Source organism: Artemia franciscana, chromosome 5, assembly GCF_032884065.1.
Source record: "Artemia franciscana chromosome 5, ASM3288406v1, whole genome shotgun sequence".
Lineage (NCBI taxonomy): Eukaryota > Metazoa > Arthropoda > Branchiopoda > Anostraca > Artemiidae > Artemia > Artemia franciscana.
In genome coordinates this window covers 27,040,382-27,062,697 of record NC_088867.1, presented here as the reverse complement: position 1 = coordinate 27,062,697, position 22,316 = coordinate 27,040,382, and the positions used below count along the sequence as shown (strand labels likewise).

Here is a 22,316-nt window from a genome sequence, read left to right as displayed (position 1 = left end):
TATATGTATTATATATGTATATATACATATACATATATAAAAACATAAACATATATATATATATATATATATATATATATATATATATATATATATATATATATATATATATATATATATATATATATATATCTATAACGAAAAGAGAATCTTTTCTCTTTTATCTATATTCATAGGTGGGACACAGGTACACGACTACAATGGCGCGTAACGACTTACGCGCGCTGGGGGGCTTGGGGGGCGCGAAGCGCCCCCACCAACGAGGTGTTGGGGTGGCGCAAACAGCTGGTATATATATATATATATATATATATATATATGTATATATATATATATATATATATATATGCATGTTAATATTAATGCATTACAACAAAAATATTATGATTGTACTTCAACAAGGGTTCACCTGCGCCAAAACAACAGAAAAAGATTTTATAAATCTAAGTAGAAAAACACGCACTGAGATACAATGAAGAAATCTTAAAAAGGAAAACTGTAGTTAAACAAAGGTAAACTAAACTAAAGTAACAAACAGAGATGACTCATAATAGTGCATTTTTTTGGCAGGGGGGGTCTTCTTCATTCTGTTTTTACTATTTATGTTTCTCTTTTTTTCAATTTTTCAATTTATTTCTTTGTTCCTTTGTTTCGATTCTTAATTCTTTTCAATTTCTCCATTTCATTTAATTTGATACACGTTTAAAGTTGTCCCACATATTTCTTTTCTATTGTGCTGGTGACACTTTGCTGATTATGAAAGGCAAAAAACTCGTGATGTTTTTTTGTATTTTAATTATATTTCTCTTTAATCTTCCAAGATATAAATCTTGTTTTGCTAGTTTCATAATTCAATATTTGTATTATCATTTTTTGTTGGTCCTATTTCAGATAATGAAGTTTTCTTGATAATCTGATAATTAGTACCATTCGCCCCCCCCCCCCATTGAGATCCGATCGATTTTTAAAAGAAAAAACAACACTAGAAACAATTTAAGAAGATATAATCTTATTATCAACGTTGGCAGATATGCAACACTCGGAAACACAATGACGATATCCCAGAAATTAATTAGAAATAATTTACCTGTTTTTATATTCCTAGATATTTGCTCAAATGGTGGGACCACCAGCACCAACAGCTTGGCAAGGAGGACTCAATATAACCTACAACTTAGGAACCAAGCTTCGTAACTCTGGTTGGAGGATTCGTCTGGAAGTGAACAATGAACTGAAAGAAGCAAAAACTTATAACGTCATTGGAAAAATGGTTGGAGCAGTCGAACCTGATCGTTATATACTTCTAGGTACTGTGTTGCAAGGTTACACTGGGGATAGAGCTTATGCTTAAAAGGAGATATAGACATGGGAATAGATAATATTTACCCGGGTTGTAGCTAGGAACCTAGCAAGAGACGATCACACCCCATAGTAAAAACTAAAATAACCCATAAGAACAGTGAGATCAAAACAAGAAGTACACTATTAGAACCGCCTTGTCCACAACCCCTGTATAGAAATTTTACCGCCTCTTGGCCTGAAAATTAAGAAAAGTGGCTGCAGCAACAATATTCTACAAATACGACGCCTTTTATTCTTTCCATTTTTTTCTCCTCAGCTGGCTGGCCACTGGAAAATCATAGGGAGCTATATAATGGTTCATTTTAAGTTAATTTGCTACATCTAGTGCCTTTTGTAATTAAAAATAAAATACTTTTTAAAATAGAATCAATTTTGACAAAAAAAACTGCATTTTCGTGTACGGACGTGATGAATGCCGTTATAATCAAATCATATAGGTTACTAGCTGTTGGGGTGGCGCGTTCACGCCACCCCAACACCTAGTTGGTGGGGGCGCTTCGCGCCCCCCCCCCCGCGCGTAAGTCGTTACGTGCCATATTAGTTACGCGCCATTGTAGTTGTGTCCCTGTGTCCCACCTGTGAATATAGATAGATGTATATATATTTTTAACTACGTAAAACTTGCGAATATACAACATTCTTGGCTGTCCCATTGTCTGTGCATATAAATAGATTGTCAGGTTTACCGACTCTTGAACATGCAACATATAATTGTCCACGGGAAAAACAATCTGTATTCAGATCTATACCTCACTATTCTAATGATTGCCCTTGAGCTTTGTTGATGGTGATTGCTAATCGAACATTCCCTGTGTCCCCGTCGTCATTTATATATCCCCCTGTCCCCCCGGCGTCCCCTTTGTAGTTGTTTCCCTGTGTCCCGGTCGTCATTTGTGTCCCAGTGTCCCAGTCTGTAATTTCTCTTTGAGTGTCGCGGTCGTCATTTATATTCCCTGTGTCCCGGTCGTCATTTTTGTCCCGGTCGTCATTTGTGTTCCGGTGTCCCGGTCTGTAATTTCTCTTTGAGTATCCTGGTCGTCATTTATATTCCCTGTGTCCCGGTCGTCATTTGTGTCCCGGTGCTTTGTTGATGGTGATTGCTAATCGATCATTCCTTGTGTCCCGGTCGCTTTCTCTTTACGTGTCCCGGTCGTCATTTATATTCCCTATGTCCCGGTCGTCATTTGTGTCCCGATGTCCCGGTCTGTAATTTCGTCAGTCGACAAATATGACGTCAGTCGACACACAAACATGACGTCACTCGACAGACACACAGACAACTTATTTTTATATATATAGACTAGCTGTTGGGGTGGCGCTTCGCGCCACCCCAACACCTAGTTGGTGGGGGCGCTTCGCGTCCCCCCAAAGCCCCCCCGCGCGCGTAAGTCGTTACGCGCCATATTAGTTATACGCCATTGTAGTTGTGTCCCTGTGTCCCACCTGTGAATATAGATATATATATATATACATATATATATATATATATATATATATATATATATATATATATATATATATATATATATATATATATATATATATATACTAGCTGTTGGGGTGGCGCTTCGCGCCACCCCAACACCTAGTTGGTGGGGCGCTTCGCGCCCCCCCCCAGCCCCCCGCGCGCGTAAGTCGTTACGCGCCATATTAGTTACGCGCCATTGTAGTTGTGTTCCTGTGTCCCACCTGTGAATAGAGATAGATATAAATATATGTTTTTAACTACGTAAAACATGCGAATATACAACATTCTTCGCTGTCCCATTGTCTGTGCATATAAATAGATTGTCAGGTTTACTGACTCTTGAACATGCAACATATAATTGTCCATGGGAAAAACAATCCGTATTCAGATCTATACCTCATTATTCTAATGATGTGTCCCTGTGTCCCGGTCGTCATTTATATTCCGTGTGTCCCGGTCGTTATTTGTGTCCCGGTGTCCCAGTTTGTAATTTCTCTTTGAGTGTCCCGGTCGTCATTTATATTCCCTGTTTCCCGGTGTCCCGGTCGTCATTTGTGTCCCGGTGTCCCGGTCTGTAATTTCTATTCGAACAATCCCTGTGTCCCGGTCGTCATTTATATATCCCGCCTGTACCCCCGGCGTCCCCGTTGTAGTTGTATCCCTGTGTCCCGGTCGTCATTTATATTCCCTGTGTCCCGGTCGTGATTTGTGTCCGGGTGTCCCAGTCTGTAATTTCTCTTTGAGGTTCCCAGTCGTCACTTATATTCCCTCTGTCTCGGTCGTCATTTGTGTCCCGGTCTGTAATTTCTCTTTGAGTGTTTTTTCTTTTTAGTTTTTTTTAGTTTTTTATCTTTTTTCAGTTTTCTTTTTCTTCTTTATTTTTCAGCGTCACTATGAAGTACATTTCGACGAACCTTTGTTTTTTTTTAACTTAAATCTGGTAGGCATTGATGACCTTATCCAAGTCAAAATCCCAAACCCAATCATCATCGCTATCATTTTCAGTTTTGATATGTTTTGACTCTCGCTGTCCAGGTGGATTTTCATCTAACTGCGCGGTTTTGCGTTCAAATACCGTTAATGACGTCACCGTCAAAGCAAAAATGACGACAACTAATTTCATGACGTCAGTCAACAAGGAAACATGACGTCACCTGATCCACAGACAGACAACTAATTTATATATATATATATATATATATATATATATATATATATATATATATGTTTTTAACTACGTAAAACTCGCGAATATACAACATTCTTCGCTGTCCCATTGTCTGTGCATATAAATAGATTGTCAGGTTTACCGACTCTTGAACATGCAACATAGAATTGTCCATGGGAAAACAATCCGTATTCAGATCTCTACCTCATGATTCTAATGATTGCCCTTGAGCTTTGTTGATGGTGATTGCTCGACCATTCCCTGTGTCGCCGTCGTCATTTATATATCTCCCTGTGCCCCCCGGCGTCCCCGTTGTAGTTGTGTCCCTGTGTCCCGGTCGTCATTTATATTCCCTATGTCCCGGTCGTCATTTGTGTCCCGGTGTCCCAGTCTGTAATTTCTCTTTGAGTGTCCCGGTCGTCATTTATATTCCTTGTGCCCCGGTCGTCATTTGTGTCCCGGTGTCCCGGTCTGTATATACATTCGTTTTTGAATTGGTCTTTTTTTTAGTTTTTAGTTTTTTACCTTTTTTTAGTTTTTTTTTAGTTATACCTCATGATTCTAATGATTGCCCTTGAGCTTTGTTGATGGTGATTGCTAATCGAACATTCCCTGTGTACCCGTCGTCATTTATATATCCCCCTGTGCCCCCCGGCGTCCCCGTTGTAGTTGTGTCCCTGTGTCCTGGTCGTCATTTATATTCCCTGTGTCCCGGTCGTCATTTGTGTCTCGATGTCCCGGTCTGTATATACATTCGTTTTGAATTGGTATATGATGAAATAAATTTTTGTGTTTTTCCCCTTTTTTTCTTTTTAGTTTTTTTTGGTTTTTACCTTTTTAGTTTTTTTTATTTTTAATTTTTTTTTTCTCCTTTATTTTTCAGTTTTTTTCCTTTAATTATTTTTTTTCCTTTTTTAGTTTTTTTAGTTTTTTAGCTTTTTTAGTTTTTTACTGGTTTTTAGTTTTTTTTTCTTTTTAGTTTTTTTGTAGTTTTTACCTTTTTTTAGTTTTTTTAGTTTTTTTTTTTACTTATGTCCTGGTCGTCATTTATATTCCCTGTGTCCCGGTCGTCATTTGTGTCCCGATGCTTTGTTGATGGTGATTGCTAATCGAACATTCCTTGTGTCCCGGTCGCTTTCTCTTTGAGTGTCCCGGTCGTCATTTATATTCCCTATGTCCCGGTGTCCCGGTCGTCATTTGTGTCCCGATGTCCCGGTCTGTAATTTCGTCAGTCGACAAACATGACGTCAGTCGACACACAGACATGACGTCACTCGACACACAGACAACTTATCTACATATATATATAAAATAGGTTCTAGGTCCGAGAGGTTCCAGGTTCGAACCATGGCTTTAGCAAAAATAAAGGAGAAAAAGAAAACTAAAAAAAAATAAAAATAAAAAAAAATAAAAAAGGTAAATGTATTCAAGCCGAAGTAGGTGAGTTGGTAAAGCGTTATGTTCCAGGTTCTAGGTCAGAGAGGTTCCAGGTTCGAACCTTGGCTTTAGCATTAATACAAAAGAAGAAAAAAATTAAAAATGTAAAAACTACAAAGAAAACTAAAAAGATAATACTAAAAAAACTAAAAAATCTAGAAAACTAAAAAAACTAAAAAAAGGTAAAAAACTAAAAACTAAAAAAGAAAAAAAGCTAAAAAAAAACTAAAAAAAAGGTAAAAACTCCAAAAAAACTAAAAAAGAGAAAAAAAACAAAAACTAATAAAAAAACTAAAAAAACTGAAAAAGAAAAAAAACTAGAAAAAGGAAAAAAACTAAAAAATAAAGGAGAAAAAGAAAACTAAAAACCGGAACACAGGGAATATAAATGACGACCGGGACACTCAAAGAGAATTTACAGACTGGGACACTGGGACACAAATAACGACCGGGAGATATAAATGACGACTGGGACACTCAAAGATAAATTACAGACCGGGACACCGGGACACAAATGACGACCGGGACACCGGGACACAGGGAATATAAATGACGACTGGGACGCTCAAAGAGAAATTACAGACTGGGACACTGGGACACAAATGACGACCGGGATAATGGGAATATAAATGACGACCGGGACACAGGGACACAACTACAAGGGGGATGCCAGGGGCACAGGGGGATATATAAATGACGAAGGGGACACAGGGAATGTTCGATTAGCAATCACCATCAACAAAGCTCAAGGGCAATCATTAGAATAATCAGGTATAGATCTGAATACGGATTGTTTTTCCCATGGACAATTTTATGTTGCATGTTCAAGAGTCGGTAAACCTGACAATCTATTTATATGCACAGACAATGGGACATCGAAGAACGTTGTATATTCGCAAGTTTTACGTAGTTAAAAACATATATATACTAGCTGTTGGGGTGGCGATTCGCGCCCCCCCAACCAACCCCCCCCCCCGCGCGCGTAAGTCGTTACGCGCCATATTAGTTACGCGCCATTGTAGTTGTGTCCCTATGTCCCACCTGTGAATATATATATATATATATATATATATATATATATATATATATATATATATATATATATATATATATATATATATATATATATATGATATTCTTAAATACCTGTGTCCTGGTCGTCATTTATATTGCTTGTGTCCCGGTCGTCATTTGTGTCCCGGTATCCCAGTCTGTAATTTCTCCTTGAGTGTCCCGGTCGTTATTTATATTCCCTCTGTCCCGGTCGTCATTTGTGTCCCGGTCTGTAATTTCTCTTTGAGTGTTTTTTCTTTTTAGTTTTTTACATTTTTTTTTTTTCAGTTTTCTTTTTCTTCTTTATTTTTCAGCTTCACTATGAAATACATATCGCCGAACCTTTGTTTTTTTTTAACTAAATCTGGTAGGCATTGATGACCTTATCCAAGTCAAGATCCCAAACCCAATCATCATCGCTATCATTTTCAGTTTTGATATGTTTTGACTCTCGCTGTCCAGGTGGATCTTCATCTAACTGCGCGGTTTTGCGTTCTTTAGCCTCAAGCCTGTTTCCTTGCTGTTCTTTTGATTCCTCGGCACGCTTTCTTTTCTGACTTTCTCTATCAGCAGCAAGTTTTTTGGCATAGACTCTTTGAGCATCAGTTATGCTTATCAAATTGGGAATTGCAATCTTTTAGGTTGAAAAGGCAGATCCATTGGAATCATGAGAATGCGTGGAATAAGAAAAGCCTCACCCTCAAAAGGCCCTGTCAAGATCGTTGCCTCTATTACGTTATAACAGACATAACACGTCATTTGTGTCCCGGTGTCCCGGTCTGTAGTTTCGTTAGTCGACAAACATGACGTCAGACGACAAACAACTTCATGACGACATACAGCTCAATCCTTATAATGACGTCAGTCGACAAACATGACGTCAGTCGACAAACATGACGTCAGTCGACACACAAACATGACGTCAGTCGACAGACAGACAAACAAGCAACTTATTTATATATATATAGATATATATATATATATATTTATATATATCGATATATATATATATATATATATATATATATATATATATATATATATATATATATATATATATATATATATATATATATATATATATATATCTTTCTATATTCACAGGTGGGACACAGGGACACAACTACAATGGCGCGTAACGACTTACGCGCGGGGGGGGGGCGCAAGTTTTACGTAGTTAAAAACATATATATATATATATATATATATATATATATATATATATATATATAACTAAAATGAAAAAAAAACTAAAAAAGCTAAAAAAAAGGTAAAAACTAAAAAGAAAAAAAGGAAAAAAACAAAAAAATTTAATAAAGGAGAAAAAGAAAACTGAAAAAAATAAAAATAAAAAAAACTAAAAAAGGTAAAAACTACAAAAAAAAAACTAAAAGGAAAAAAAACTAAAGAAGCTAAAAAAAAGGTAAAAACCAAAAAAAATAAATTAAAAAGAAAAAAGGAAAAAAAACAAAAAATTTATTTCGTCGTAAACCAATTCAAAAACGAATGTATATACAGACAGGGACACCGGGATACAAATGACGACCGGCACACAGGGAATATAAATGACGACCGGGAAAATCAAAGAGATATTACAGACTGGGACACCGGGACACAAATGACGACCGGGACACAGGGAATACAATTTTTATAATGACGACCGGGACACAGGGAATATAAATGACGACCGGGACACTCAAAGAAAAATTACAGACTGGGACACCGGGACACAAATCACGACTGAGACACAGGGAATATAAATGACGATCGGGACACAGGGACACAACTACAATGGCGCGTAACTAATATGGCGCATAACGACTTACCACACCGGGACACAGGGAATATAAATGACGACCGGGACACTCAAAGAGAAATTACAGACTGGGACACCGGGACACAAATCATGATCGAGACACAGGGAATATACATGACGACCGGGACACAGGGACACAACTACAATGGCACGTAACTAATATGGCGCGTAACGACTTACGCGCGCAGGGGGGCTTGGGAGGGCGCGAAGCGCCCCCATCAACTAGGTGTTGGGGTGGCGCGAAGCGCCACCCAACAGCTAGTTTTTATATATATAGATAACCATATATGACGTAATAAGTGAATGTAATGTTCATACACACTTATCTTTCGACAAGATAATAATATAAGGAATACAAACTTAAAAGAATCAATTTTTTACGAAAAAATTCTTAAGAGAAAAAGGCGGGGTACTAGACAAGGCAAAATTACAGTCTCCGCTCTTGCACCGTATATTGAAGAAATACTCCAAATAAGGTGTATGATTTTACGATTTCTCGGGTTTTAGATGTTTTTTCCTTCCTACCTGCTTACCCACGAAGACAACGTTAGCATACTGTAGGTCATAATAGCCTTCAGAGAAAAACAACACAGAATAGCATAAGAATATCCTAAAGTTATTAGAGTTAATCTGATTGCTGTTCTACTTCTAACGGCAATTAAAATAACCGACCCTCCAAAAATCTGCTGTAAACTCTAGAACAAAGCCAAAGGTGGTATAAGAAAGAAATTCAAAGAACCTTTCTAAAATGCCTACTTTATGATTAGGGGAAAATAATGAATGAACAGGAAGTTCTTTGCAAATTCAGGGTGAGGGGTCAGCTTATTTGTTCAAATTGCCTCTATTATTGGACGAAGCTTTAGCCGTAAGAGAGGAAAAAACTTCCCGTCCTATTATTTCTTTGTGACAGGCATTACACAATAGGGATATCAATAAATAATGTCTAATACCCGAGCCACATTATAGTCACAATTAGGGATAAAATCCAATCCATGCAGGACTAAGGCGCCAATTATAAATCCCGTTCATAATTTCTCAAGTAGAACGCTGTTCACAATTCAAACGTAAACTTTATGATGAACAGATCAGTGAAGATTTAAAGTATGTTTTCTTTAATCAGAAAAATAAAACATGGCACCTTGAAACAGCGGATTTTAACTGTATAATGAGCCTGGCAGAAGATACAAAGACATAATTAGCAGACGGCACTTCTGAACCATTTATTGTTGATATAATCTTTTCAAACCAATGTCTTGCCATTTATTTTTCAACTTCTAAAGTACGAGTGTGACGTTAAACTCAAGGCAAACCAGAATGATTTATAAATCTTCTTGTTTGTTGTTGCTTTTCTTTACTAGCACATGTGAACATCGTGTGGCTCTGGCATAACCCTTTAGCCTACACGTGCATATTATGTCTTTTTAGAATTAGGAAGATTCCGGGGTTCAAAACCTTCATGCTCCGATGAACCCAGAAAAGACCCGATGGCCTAAATATTGAGATTTTCTGTTACCCTAAGTGAACTTGCAAAAAGCACACCAAAAATACTTTTCAGACGGTTTCTTCACTTTAGTTAAAAGAAGCTACACTCACATTCCAACAGCCATCATATATAACATCATAAAACCTCTAATTATAGGAGCAGACAAGGATCCTTTATCGTTTGTCACCTCTAAACAATCACACTTTACTACAAACTTTAAGATACTAATTATTAGCGCTTTTTCCAAGATTCTGATCTTATGGCATGGACTTAATAATGCTTCACTAAAATTTAGGGGTGATTTTCCCATAAAATGTTAGAAATGGAGAGACATGAGAGAAATTACGATGTCGGAAAGGGTACTTTCGTCGAAACAATGGATAAGAGGCATATTCCAGAAATAATTAAGAGCTACAATTTGTTTCTCACCATTTTTTTTTAGTGAGATACTTACCGATTTGTTTCTTACAGAAAAGAAGTAATGAAATGCAGATTATCACTTTATTCATTCCTGAAAGTCTCACCAATTTTGCATTTATGAAAGTTATAAAGAAGAAAACACTTAAAGTGCATTTTGTTTTCAGTAAATCACAAATGATGTCCTGGTCTTGGTGTAAAAAATGAGCAAATTGCACAATTTATAACCCTTGCCCCAGGAGCTGTGATGGCTCAAATTTATAATCATTGCCCCATTATAATCATAGCTCCTTCCGAACGAAGTAACCTGATGAAAAAAAAAAAAAAAACAGTACATAAAGCTCACTTAGCTATTTACTTAGGTCACGCTATTGTACTGCCTATAGAATTGGTCGTGAATGTGGGAAGCTTACCGTTAAAAAAAAATTCAAACATAACATCTGAATTTCAGCTGCAGGGTGAAGCAGAAAACACCTGTTCATGCTGCAAGTAAGCTCATGGAGCTATTGTCTAGATCTGACAACACACTTTAACTATGAGCTCACCATCAACCTCAGGTTGATTATAAAAATTAAGAAAATTACTTCCTTTTTTTAACGATCTGAGAGACCATACCGTACATCTGCCAACGACACATTACTTAGACATAGACAGGAATTTTATACAAGTCTTCTGGATTTTTTCTTTTCTATTGTTTTTTTCTTTCTTAGGGAATCATAGAGACGCATGGGTGTATGGCTCTGTTGACCCATCTTCTGCAACAGCAACTATGATGGAAGTAGTGCGATCTCTCTGTGAGTTAAAGAAGAAAGGTAAGTCCGTAACGTCATTCATCAAGCTTGTAAACAAAAATGCAGTTTTTTTGTCATAATTGATTCTACTTCAAAAACTATTTTATTTTTTTTTTTAATTACAAAAGGCACTAAATGTAGCGGTTTCCTTTAATATGAGCCATTATACAGATCTCTATCATTTTCCAGTGCTCAGCCTGCTGAGAAGAAAATAAAAGCAGAAAGAAACAAAGATGCCACATATGCAGAATATCGTGGTTTCAGCCACTTTTCTTGATTTTCAAGCCAATATAATTGCTTTGTTTTTCAAGCCAAGTGACGGTAAACTTTCTAAATGGGGTTTTCGGACTAGGCGGTTCTCATAATGCACGTCTTGTTTTGATCTGACTCCATTTTTAGGAGTTATGGGCTATTTTAGTTCTCACTGTGGGGCGTGGTCGTCTCTTACTAGGTTGCTAGCTACCGCTGCGACCCGGATAACACTCTTGATCTTTTGTTTGGCTACTTCAATTATTGCTTCTCGATAATCTTCGCCATTGCGATAACGTTCCTTGATTTTTTGCTTGGTTCTCTTTACTTCTTGATACCCCTGGTCTGTTAAATATATTCGCTTTTTTCAGGATCCTATATCCATTTTAAATTTTGATGTGAGAAATATATATTTAAGTGGTTGAAGTATTCCGAAAAATCTAAATAAAAGATCATAATGAAAGATATAATTTCTTTGATCTCACCAAATCCAAGATTGGCTTCTGAAGAACAGCCATTATTGTCATTGATATCAATCAATAATATCTGACTGGATCACTCACACAACCTTAATTACTAATAGTTGTAAAAGATATATTATTAGCTAATGTTGGTATACCCAAGAATTGTATAAATATCACAGAAAACTCTTAAAGGTTGGCAACCACGACGGACAATCATTTTCGGAAGCTGGGGTTCATCGGAGTTTGGCTATATGGGTACAAACGAATGGATTGAAGAAAATTATCATTCACTTCAGAATAAAGCGGTTGCAATGCTAAATGTCGACATTTCTGTTGTCTATCCATACAATCTTTTTGTTGCTGCAACACCGCTCATGAAAAACGTATTAATCGAAGCAGCAAAACAGGTAAATTTTATTGTATTTACTATTATTTTGATAACATTTTAGAAAGGTGATACAATTCTCAGAGTCTTTGTTCCAGAGCATGAAAATAGCATGACCAACAGCATCTATAGTTCTCATTCAACTGCAGGCAATTACTCTTATCTACTGTATAGGGGAAAGTTTTTCAATAGGCTGGAGCAGAAATGATGACAAATGAAAAAAGGTGTTTCTTCAATTTCCCGGATTGAGAAATTATCTTCTTATTACAAATTACCCGTGAAATATAGTTAACAGCAACTACACTAAGCAATAGCCTGATATATGAAATCAATAAACCCCATGAAACTTTGAATACCAGCTTTGGGGAAAATCAAACTTTGTTTGTAAAATTAGCAGCTCCATGAACGATCATGATTTGAAAGAAGTAAACATTCCTATATGTGTCAAGTCAAGGGAATTGGGCGGAAACGAGGTCTAAAAGCCCTCCTTTGGTCCTCCAATCATACACTTTGAAAATACTTATATTAGCTTAATTTCAATACTGTGTATCATCTCCAACATTAACAATTAATGTAGTTATTAAAATGTATTCAGCTGACTATGTGTCTATATTGGTATTCCACAAGCTCATATATCTAAATACCAACTTTGGTAGAAATCAAGAATAATTTGTCAAATATTTACAAAGCGTTGCTCGAACAAAGACGACTATCATACTGCCTCGTATAATTAGCGGTACATCAATTGAGATAATTCCTAAGATTCCATTTCATGAATATGCACCAAATAGGTAAAACATATTTCTATGCCGCGAGATGCATCTGCTTCTACCATCAGCTGCAAACTGCAATGAACGTCAATTTATTCTTGTTGAACAATTCTTAATTTAACTTGGAAACATGTGTAACAGAACGTTCTGCAACGCATTATCGCAAGAAACACTTCTCCATCTTTCCAATTGGTCTAGTCCGTTAAGTAGACCGCTTAAGCTTTACGTTCCCAGTAAAACATACAATTATGCGACAAGCTTACAGCTGTAACTTCCACTGAGAAGATACTAGACTCATGTCATCTGGCCTATATAGTTTTAGATCTATCGATTCACCGAACCAGAGTTATGATATTGCTTAGACCTTTTCTTAGAGATTTATTGAACTGAATTACACACTAGGAAAATTTATCTATTTTCGCATGTTTCAAGGTGTTTTTCAATGTAAGAGAAGACAAAGCAAATTTCAAAACTGTACTAAGGTAGATGGATAAAACTGAGTCTTAGCTATTGAGTGATATCAGAACAGTAGTCTTGCATTGAAATGTTATTACCGTAGGGCTGCAGAAAATAACATACAAAACTTGTCACTGGACACAAACCTTGAGCATGGGGCCCCAGCCAATGGTGGATTTCAAAGAGTATCCGAGCTTTTTTCCATCGATTAGAAAGTCGAAGCCTCGAAAATTGTAATTCAAGGTAGAGCATTTCCAATTTTTTAAGAGGATAGCTCAGACTAATCTAGGGGGTATCCTTTATTCCCCTAGTGCTTCCAGGTGTATTTACTTAGTATTTAAAATATAAAACGATAAACAATACATCTTTCATGTGGACAGATCAATTTACGGCGGATGAGCAAACAGAACTACACATAATTCATCCCAAGTCAACAGTTATTCTAGTAGTTTGATAGCTTTTAGTACATCGGGTATGCATGAACTTTCCATACAGAGAGGCCAATTAGCAACTGCTGGAGAATGTATTCAGGAACGATGAAAATTCATTAAAGTATGCAAATCCGGAAAAAAATCACAAGAGGAAACGTAAAGATCTTTGCGTTTCAGGGTATGAAATACCCTCAAAGGACCCTATCGGCCCTTACAGACGTGCTTAGGACCAATGTTTAAAAAAACATTTTGGAAATATACAAGGAAAATCATGAATTCGTAAAACCAAATAAAGGAGCAAAAATACACTAATTCGATGATAAATCCAAGATATTGACAGTCGTGCGAATAAGCACATTTAATTTTACTCTTTAAATTTTTATTTCATTCCAGGTACCAGCACCAAATAAAAGCTTGGGCTTTGAGAATTTATACTCGCATTGGAATTTAATGAGGCGATTTACAACATCACTAATTGGCTATGGACTGTCGATTGTTTCTGACCATTCTGGCTTCTACCAAAAACTTGGGATACCAGCAGCCTATTTTTTATGGATGCCAGATCCTAAAGAATGGCCGCATGTTGACTATCCCTTATACCACAGTACATATGAGACATTTGAAGCAATGAAAAAATTTCTGGATCCTGAATTTTCTTTCCATTTGGCTGTAGCACATCTGTGGGCGCTAGTGACAATAAAACTCTCTGATAGCTTGGTTCTTCCTATGAAGATCGCTGACGAGGCAGATTTTCTGGAAGAAATGTACCTTGAACTTACAGAAGAACACGGAAATTTCTTTCAGGATAACAAAATGTCGACCGTCTACTTAAAAGAAGCAATAAAGGAATTCCAACAAAGAGCAAAACATTTTCAAAGTAAAATAAATGATGTTGACCAGCAACAAGAATTAAAACTCCGTCAAATCAATGACAAAATAATTCAGATAGAAAAAGCATATATTTACAGTGAAGGTCTTCCACATAGGAAACACATGAAGAATGTAATACTTGGGACAAGTGTTCTCGACCAGTATTCTGGTTGGCTATTACCAGGAATTAGAGAACTTATATTTGAACATAAAAGGGAAAAAGATCAGAAGAAACAAGCAGAGATCATAGAAGAAATATGTACACATCTTACTGTAATAGTGGCAGCTATAAACGGGGCAGCTCTGCAGCTAATAGACTAATTAAATTGTTCAAGGCTTTACTGAAAAAGAAATGAAACTTTTGGGTTTTACTGGATTGTGATAAACCTAACAATATAATAAAATCTAAATAAAGTGTGAGGTCATAATAACAACGAAAAAAAAAACAGACCAAGAACGAAAAACGAGAGCCTTTAAAGCTGGTGAAAAAGATAGGCAAAATGCATATGTTTCAGCAGACTTTCTGCCATGTCATCTTCAGTGCAGGAAAAAGATTCAAAATAGTTTCGAAAAACAGGGTACCAACAACTATAAGAAGCAAAAAATAAAACTAAAAACTGTAAAAGAAAAAAAAATAGGCACCAACGCACACGAAGAATTGGAAAGCAAAACTTGAAACTAAAATATTCAACGAAGAAAATGCGAAAAATTAGAAGGGTCACTCCATCACACCGAGAGAAAAACGGCGACTGGATTTTATAGGAACATAAAAATTTAATTTAATCACTCAAATGAAAGTTCAACATTGCTTTAGCTGCGTCTCCTCCCCTGCTGGACTTTGTTTTACTAGTGATCGATTAGCGGTGTCACAAGTCATAGAAAGAATTCCTTTACAACTGAATGAGTGAATGTTCATTTTTTAGCCTAATTAAATAGTCATCAGTTAACTTTTTGGTGAAAATGGGGAATCATCAGTTTATGTTTATGATCTGTTGAATCTTTTAGTGTCAAGCTTTTCATTCCTAGTTCTTCTTCTTATCATCAACCATTTTTGTTCTTATCAAGGCTGGGTTTTTTTCTTACATTTAGTGGTTTTTGATATTTTATTATGCTTTCTGCTTGCAATGAAGAAAGTTTAACGGAACTCTTTGTTGAGCAATATGCATTTTCCTTACATTATTCGCTGGATTATGACGAAGACCACACTGCCGAAGACCACATAATACAAATACAGAAGAGAAAATAATGAGGACTTTTTTCCCAAGACCGTGAATGAACAAAACCTATTTGAATATTTCGGCCCTATATCTAAGGGCCGTCATCAGCATAGAAAAATAATAAAAGATAGCACAAAAAATACTTACAATAAAAGTTCTTGGTTAAAAATTCGTTTACCTCTGGTTTCTTGGTTACAAATCCTTACTTCTTAACGAAAAGTTCAACCAAAACTGTGTGATAAAAGCTAACATTTTACAGGCTAAAAAGGTTCATTCATTTCGCTAACTGTATTTATTACAAATTGGAATAATTTCTTATTGCGATGTTTGCCTTCTCCGCAGCTAATCTTGTAATTTTTTTGGGATCAGGCTTGTTTTTATTGGTTCCTATTTTTGTTTTATTTTGAATTAGATTATTTTCTATCATGAATTTTGTGTACATAGGGTTGAGTGTGTACTCACCCATGTCTCTATTTAGCAATGTATTATTATTTAGGTTTCGTTTGATTTCAATTGCCTCGTGGACAGTTTGTTTGATTCCTAGGTCATTGCTAATTGGAATTGTTTCGTCAAATAGAACATAATGGTTCGGATTTCAAAAATACGATTACTTATAGCTGAATCGAAAGATTATGGAGCTATTTTTAGATTTTAATGCTTTATCAATACTTTCTTTTGTGTTGCTATAATCTTGTTCCCAAATTTTGGTGGGTTAGACCAATGTAATAATTACCACAACTACATGGTATTTGATACACCTCTCTTCGACGAGTAATTGGCGTTTTATCCTTACCGGAATTGAAAATATTCAATATACTTAAATTACTTGTGAAGATAACACGTAAATTATTTTTTAAACAAACTTTTTTCAGTTTTGCAGTAATTTTCGGAATATAAGGTAGGTAAAATTCTACAAATACCAAATATAATCGTCTTCATACAATGTCTTTTCCTGTGTATAATGATTTTGATTTTCGAGTTTATACAGATTTATATGTATGGTTTATTTAGCAGTAAACTTTCTGTCTTTTTCTACTATTGATATGTATTAGGAACATCAAATACAAATAAATAGGTCATTTTCAGATCAAATTTGGCTTAGACTGCCGATATTTTTTATGTTGATATATTTTATTACCTACTTTACTAGCACTTAATTTGACAGATTTAACCAAAGGTATTGCCTACGGAGGGAGGGGCATTCCTCTTTCCTCCAAGGTATAGCCTGTCAGTTAAAACTATAAAATTGTGGTGAGAAGTAGTGCAATTTAAACAGATGATTCCGAATTTTTAAGATTTTAACATTACTTTACCAAAACCCTGATCCATGAAAATGGTCAGCCTTTACTGTTATTCCTACTCTCCAATGATAGAATAAATCAAACACATTATATACAAGTTATTAGGTAGAGAAGTCTCAGGAAAGACATTGTAAGTTTGCTACCTCCTTCACTTTGAAGTTCCGTTTTACGGCCCTTTAAGATTCAAATCACATCGTCTATTACAAGTTTAAAAAAAAATAAGTTTAAAAAAGTTCCGTTTTCAGGACGACAAATGTTGCATTTTCATCGTTTCCCCCAGAGAATTATTTCTCAGCCTTGAAGCAGCTGAGGAGAGGATTAGAAAATTTAGCCCCTATTTCTATGGTAAATATGCCTTAGTATGGCATCTTATATAAAGACATCTTATCCAGCTTGCCTCCAGGATAACAGAAGAATATCGCTATTCGTTTAAAAAAAAATCGTTATATTCCTTCTAGCTGCTTCAAGTATCATAGATCTTCAGCTTTACGAGTTTCTCTGTGAATTCTTTTCTGTTTTCAAATTTAAATATACGATATATTTTTTTGAAAAACAGGTATAATATTTTAAACAAGACAGTGAAGAAAAACAAAAGAAGTAAACTTTCAATAATGAACAATCCGAAAATTTTTGCTTCACACCCAGAAGCCTTTACCAGCGGTAAAAAAAAAAAAAAATGAAACAAGAGAAACTAGTCTAAACAAAACATGAAAAAAAAAAAAAAAAAAAAAAAACAACGATAACAGCACAAACGCCAGAAGAAAAAGACGAAGAGAAAACCCAAATTTAAATAAAAATTCAAAAAACACGTCACAAAGCACAATCATATGTTCCAGAAGAATATGTCTTGTTTATAGGATCAAACAAAGCCAAGATCAAAACATGCATTAATTCAAAAACGTCCAGAAATTAAACAAAAAAACAAGTTTTTTTAAATGAAAGTAAGGAGCGAGATTAAAACTTAAAACGAAAAGAAATTACTCCGTATATGAAAGGGGCTTTTCCTCCTCAACGCCCCGCTCTTTACGCTAAAGTTTTTTACTGCTTTAAAATGTAGAGTTAAGAGAGACTTTACATTCTAGGACCACTGAGTCGATACGATCACCCCTGGAAAAAAAAATAAAATAAACACGCATCCGTGATTTGTCTTCTGGCAAAAAATGCGAAATTCTACATTTTTGTAGACAGGGGCTTGATACTCCACAATAGGGTTCTCTGATACGCTGAATCTGATGGTGTGATTTTCGTTAAGATCGTATGACTTTTAAGGGGTGTTTCCCCCTATTTTCTTAACTGAGGCAAATTTTCTCAGGCTCGTAACTTTTGATGGGTACGACTAATCTTGATGAAACAATGTTAAATTTGTACTTGTATACTTGGTTGGTCTCATTCCCCATATATACTACGTATTTTCGACGTATCGCCTTAAATTGGGTATCTTTTCTCAGACGACCCTGCCTTCCTATGACGAACAAATAAACGCTTAAATGGGGATAAGTCCGTTTATTAAGACAGTGAAAACAGGCACAAAAGTCTAGATACTCTGATCACATATACAGCGATTGTCATCAGTAGAAATACTAAAGTATTAAAATTGAAACAAACATATTTAGATAAAACAAAATAACTAACTTTCGGGTCATTCACAAAATTGGGTCATTCTCCGAGCATTTCATTAGGTTTTTTTGGAGAGTGCAATGACTTTCATTCAAAGTTCATTCAAAGTCTTGATGTAAATTTATTTCTTTCCTCTTGCCTAAATATAAAACAAATTCCCAATGAAGGTGGCAAATTCTTCTGTGTCTTCTAATTGCAAATAAAAAACTATTTTTAAAAAAACAATTTTCTTTTAACTGAAAGTAAAGAGTGTCATTAAAACTTAAAACAAACAGAAATTACTCCATATATGAAAGGAGCTGTTCCCTCCTCAAACAGAGGTGCCATTTGGGCCAAATCTTGGGGTGGGCATGGGGCATTTGACAGAACTTGAGACTTTTATTATGAATCTAACCTACTTTCAAAGTTTACAATGATTAATAGCAAATAGCGTAATTACCCCAAGGGTCGTCAGGTAATTACGCTCTTTGGCTAATAGGCGTGCAGTTAATTCAAATCATTTGAACAGAATGGATTATGTTAGACATAATGGATAATTATGGCCGGAAAAGGGCCCTTTGTGGTGGAAGCTTGGGCCCCCTGGAAAATCAGGGGTGGGCATTTGCCCACCCCTGACCCCCACAAATGGCGCCTCTGTCCTCAAAGCCCCGCTCTTTACGCCAAAATTTGGCTCTTTCTCTCAACCCTACTTTTTAAAACAGTAGAACACCTTAACGAAAAGAGCAGGGCGTTGAGGAGGGAAGAGCTCCTTTCATATGCGGAGTAATTTCTGTTTGTTTTAAGTTGCAATGTCACTCCTTACCTTCAGTTAAAAAAACTAGTTTTTTTTTATATTTCTGAACGTTTTTGAATTAATGCATGTTTTGATTTTGGCTCTCCGCACATGAATAATTAAAACGAAATTTGCACATTAATTTATTTTTTGGCTAAATGGCTTTCTCATAGTTTTGACCGGACGATTTAGATAAAAAAAAGGAGCGGGGGTGTAGGCCTAGCTATCCTCCAATTTTTTGGTTACTTAAAAAGGCAACTAGAACTTTTAATTTTACGAACGTATTTATTAATAAAAATAGACTTTACTTATGAAATAACTTACGTAACGAACTTCTAAATTCGTGTGTTTTTATTACGTATGTGAGGGTTTCGCCCTCTCGTCAATACCTCACCTTTACATTAAAGCTTAAATTTTGTCCCAATTCCTTAAGAATGAGCCCTGCATCACAAAGGCCGTAGAATAAATAGTTGAAATTAATAAAACTACTTTAGCGTAAAGAGCAAGGTATTAGGAGGAGGTGAACCCCTCACATGCGTAATAATTTCTGTTCGTTTTAAGTTTTAATGCTGCTCCTTACTTTTAGTTGAAGAAACTTTTCATATTTATTTTTTTATTGCTCTTTAAAAAAAAAATACTAAAAAATCCAGCGCCGCCTTCATGGAAATTCTCTTCCCCCATTAAAATTTCCTCCATGGAAATTTCCTCCCGCATAGCCCCCTCTCCTCAACCCCCCCAACCAAAAAAAATCCCCCTGAAAGTGTCTGTACACTCCCCAAAAACCGTTACAATGTGTAGACACTGGTCAAAGTTTGTAATTCTGGGCCCTTAAAGGGACCTATAAAGTAGTGCCTTGTTCCTTTATTTGCTAGGAAAAAAGGTTAAAATCCTACCATTTAATTATAAATTGAACGTTTATTTAAAATTGATATTTCATATAGTTACATATTTTGCAGACAGTAATTTATAACTATCAGCTCTAGTAATTGTATGATGCATAAAGCTTATAATTGAGAAAGAAGTTTACTAATAATATGAAAAAAAAAATTTACATCTAGACTTTGAAAAAACTTCTACATCTAGACTTTGAAATAATTTTCAAAGTCTAGTACATGTTTTATACAAACATGTTAGTTTCAATTTTAGTACAGTAGTATCAGGGGCAACGCTATAGCCTTGCCCATATAGCCTAACGCTATATACGCTATAGCATTGCCTATAGTAAAGGCCATACGGCTCCCATGTTCTGTTTTTTTCCAAGAGGCATTTCATATGGAAAGCGCGTTGGTATAAGCTTCGGAGGGGGCTCATATGATAGAAAATCGGAAATTGTAACGCCCTAAAACTCCGGGGTCAACACAAATCCTCAGAGCCCGGGTAAAAGTGTTTTAATATATACCCCGGGGGCATATAAGAACTTATGTAATGGTTGGTCGTATAAACTTCAGAGGTAGCTCATTTGATGGAAATTGAAAGACTTAGTTGCCTTTTTATGAGTCAAAAGGGATCAGAAGGCATCTACCATCACCCCCCCCCCCACACACACACACCCTCTTTTCTTTAAATAGTGACGAAGACCACACTGCCTTTCCATAGCAAAGAAACACAACTTAGAAACAATTGGGAAATTTTCTCAAGACAGTGGAATTCAATTCGGTGAATATTACGGCGTATGTCCAAGGGCCATCTTCAGTACAGCAACAATATATATATATATATATATATATATATATATATATATATATATATATATATATATATATATATATATATATATATATATATATATATATATATATATATATATATAAATACAAGTTTTGAAAGGTAATCTTGCTTTTTTGGCAGATAGCCTTAAAGGTCTTTTTATAACGGGTTCAATACTATTGTAAACAGAGAGTATGGATAAGAAAATGCTTGATATTACAGGTTTCTCGTTAGAAGTATTAAACCGTGAAAAGCTAAGGAAAGGTGGTCTAGCGTATTATACGCGACAAGGACTTGATTATTCGCTAATACCTGATTTTAATATTCGTGTTGAAGGAATATTTGAGTCATTCTGTCTCAAGGTAAAATTAAATCATCAGGAAATTCTAATGGTGTTGGTATATCATAGCCCGTCAGGTGATACGGAAATATTTATGGATGAACTAGAAAAGCTTTTGTCAAAGTTGAAGTGTCATCAGTACCCGGTAATAATGCTTGAGGATTTTAATATGGATCTACTATCGTTAAAAAATAACAAAAGTCTCTTTTTTCTTCAAAACTGTATGTCATATGGTTACCTGCCTATAGTCCGAATACCCACAAGGGTAACTCCAACGTCCGCGACTCTGATTGATAATATATTTGTATCTCACCAAAATATTGATAGAAAGTTCGTAGAAGTGCTATTATTTGAAACATCAGATGATTTTGCTACTTTCACTGATGTAGTGACGGATAAAGGTAAGATAAAGCCAGAACCGAATTACAGGCTTAATCGGCGAGATGAATCAGAAAAAAATATTGCAGATCTGGTACTAAGCTTAAATTGTATTCAGTGGGAAAATTTTTTTCAAGCCCACGTTGCTTCAGATTCAGCGTATTCGGCATTTATTGATTTAATTACTAGCAGTTATAATTACCACTGTCCTGTGTTGAAGGAGCCAAAGCGTAAGCATTTGCCCAGAAAACCATGGATGACACGGGGACTTCTCGTTTCTGTTAACAACCGCAAAACTCTTTATAAACAATATTTAAATGATCGGTCTCAAGAGAATTTTCACGAGTTTAAAGAATATAGAAAT

At 35.7% G+C, this 22,316-nt stretch overlaps 2 protein-coding genes across 4 annotated transcripts in view; one reads left to right on the top strand and one right to left on the bottom strand.

The window, feature by feature from the left end:
- The window catches only part of LOC136027184 (N-acetylated-alpha-linked acidic dipeptidase 2-like), a 53,318-nt gene extending 36,446 nt beyond the window's left edge, over positions 1-16,872 (top strand). The window contains exons 4-7 of one of the 2 annotated variants that reach the window (XM_065704191.1): positions 1,106-1,307; positions 10,915-11,016; positions 11,901-12,115; positions 14,144-16,872. In XM_065704191.1, the coding sequence (XP_065560263.1) occupies positions 1,106-1,307; positions 10,915-11,016; positions 11,901-12,115; positions 14,144-14,941 (1,317 nt within the window). In that variant the 3' untranslated portion in view covers positions 14,942-16,872. The remainder of the gene's footprint in view (positions 1-1,105; positions 1,308-10,914; positions 11,017-11,900; positions 12,116-14,143) is intronic. The other variant, XM_065704192.1, reaches the window with a different exon arrangement.
- LOC136027188 (tRNA N6-adenosine threonylcarbamoyltransferase, mitochondrial-like) overlaps positions 1-22,316 on the bottom strand; it is a 373,253-nt gene that overhangs the window by 64,753 nt on the left and 286,184 nt on the right. Inside the window, exon 1 of one of the 2 annotated variants that reach the window (XM_065704198.1) lies at positions 1,088-1,233. The exons of the other annotated variant lie outside the window; for it this stretch is intronic. The gene's annotated coding sequence lies outside the window, so the exon portion shown is untranslated. Of the gene's footprint in view, positions 1-1,087; positions 1,234-22,316 lie in introns of those variants that run through there. 2 annotated transcript variants of the gene reach the window in all.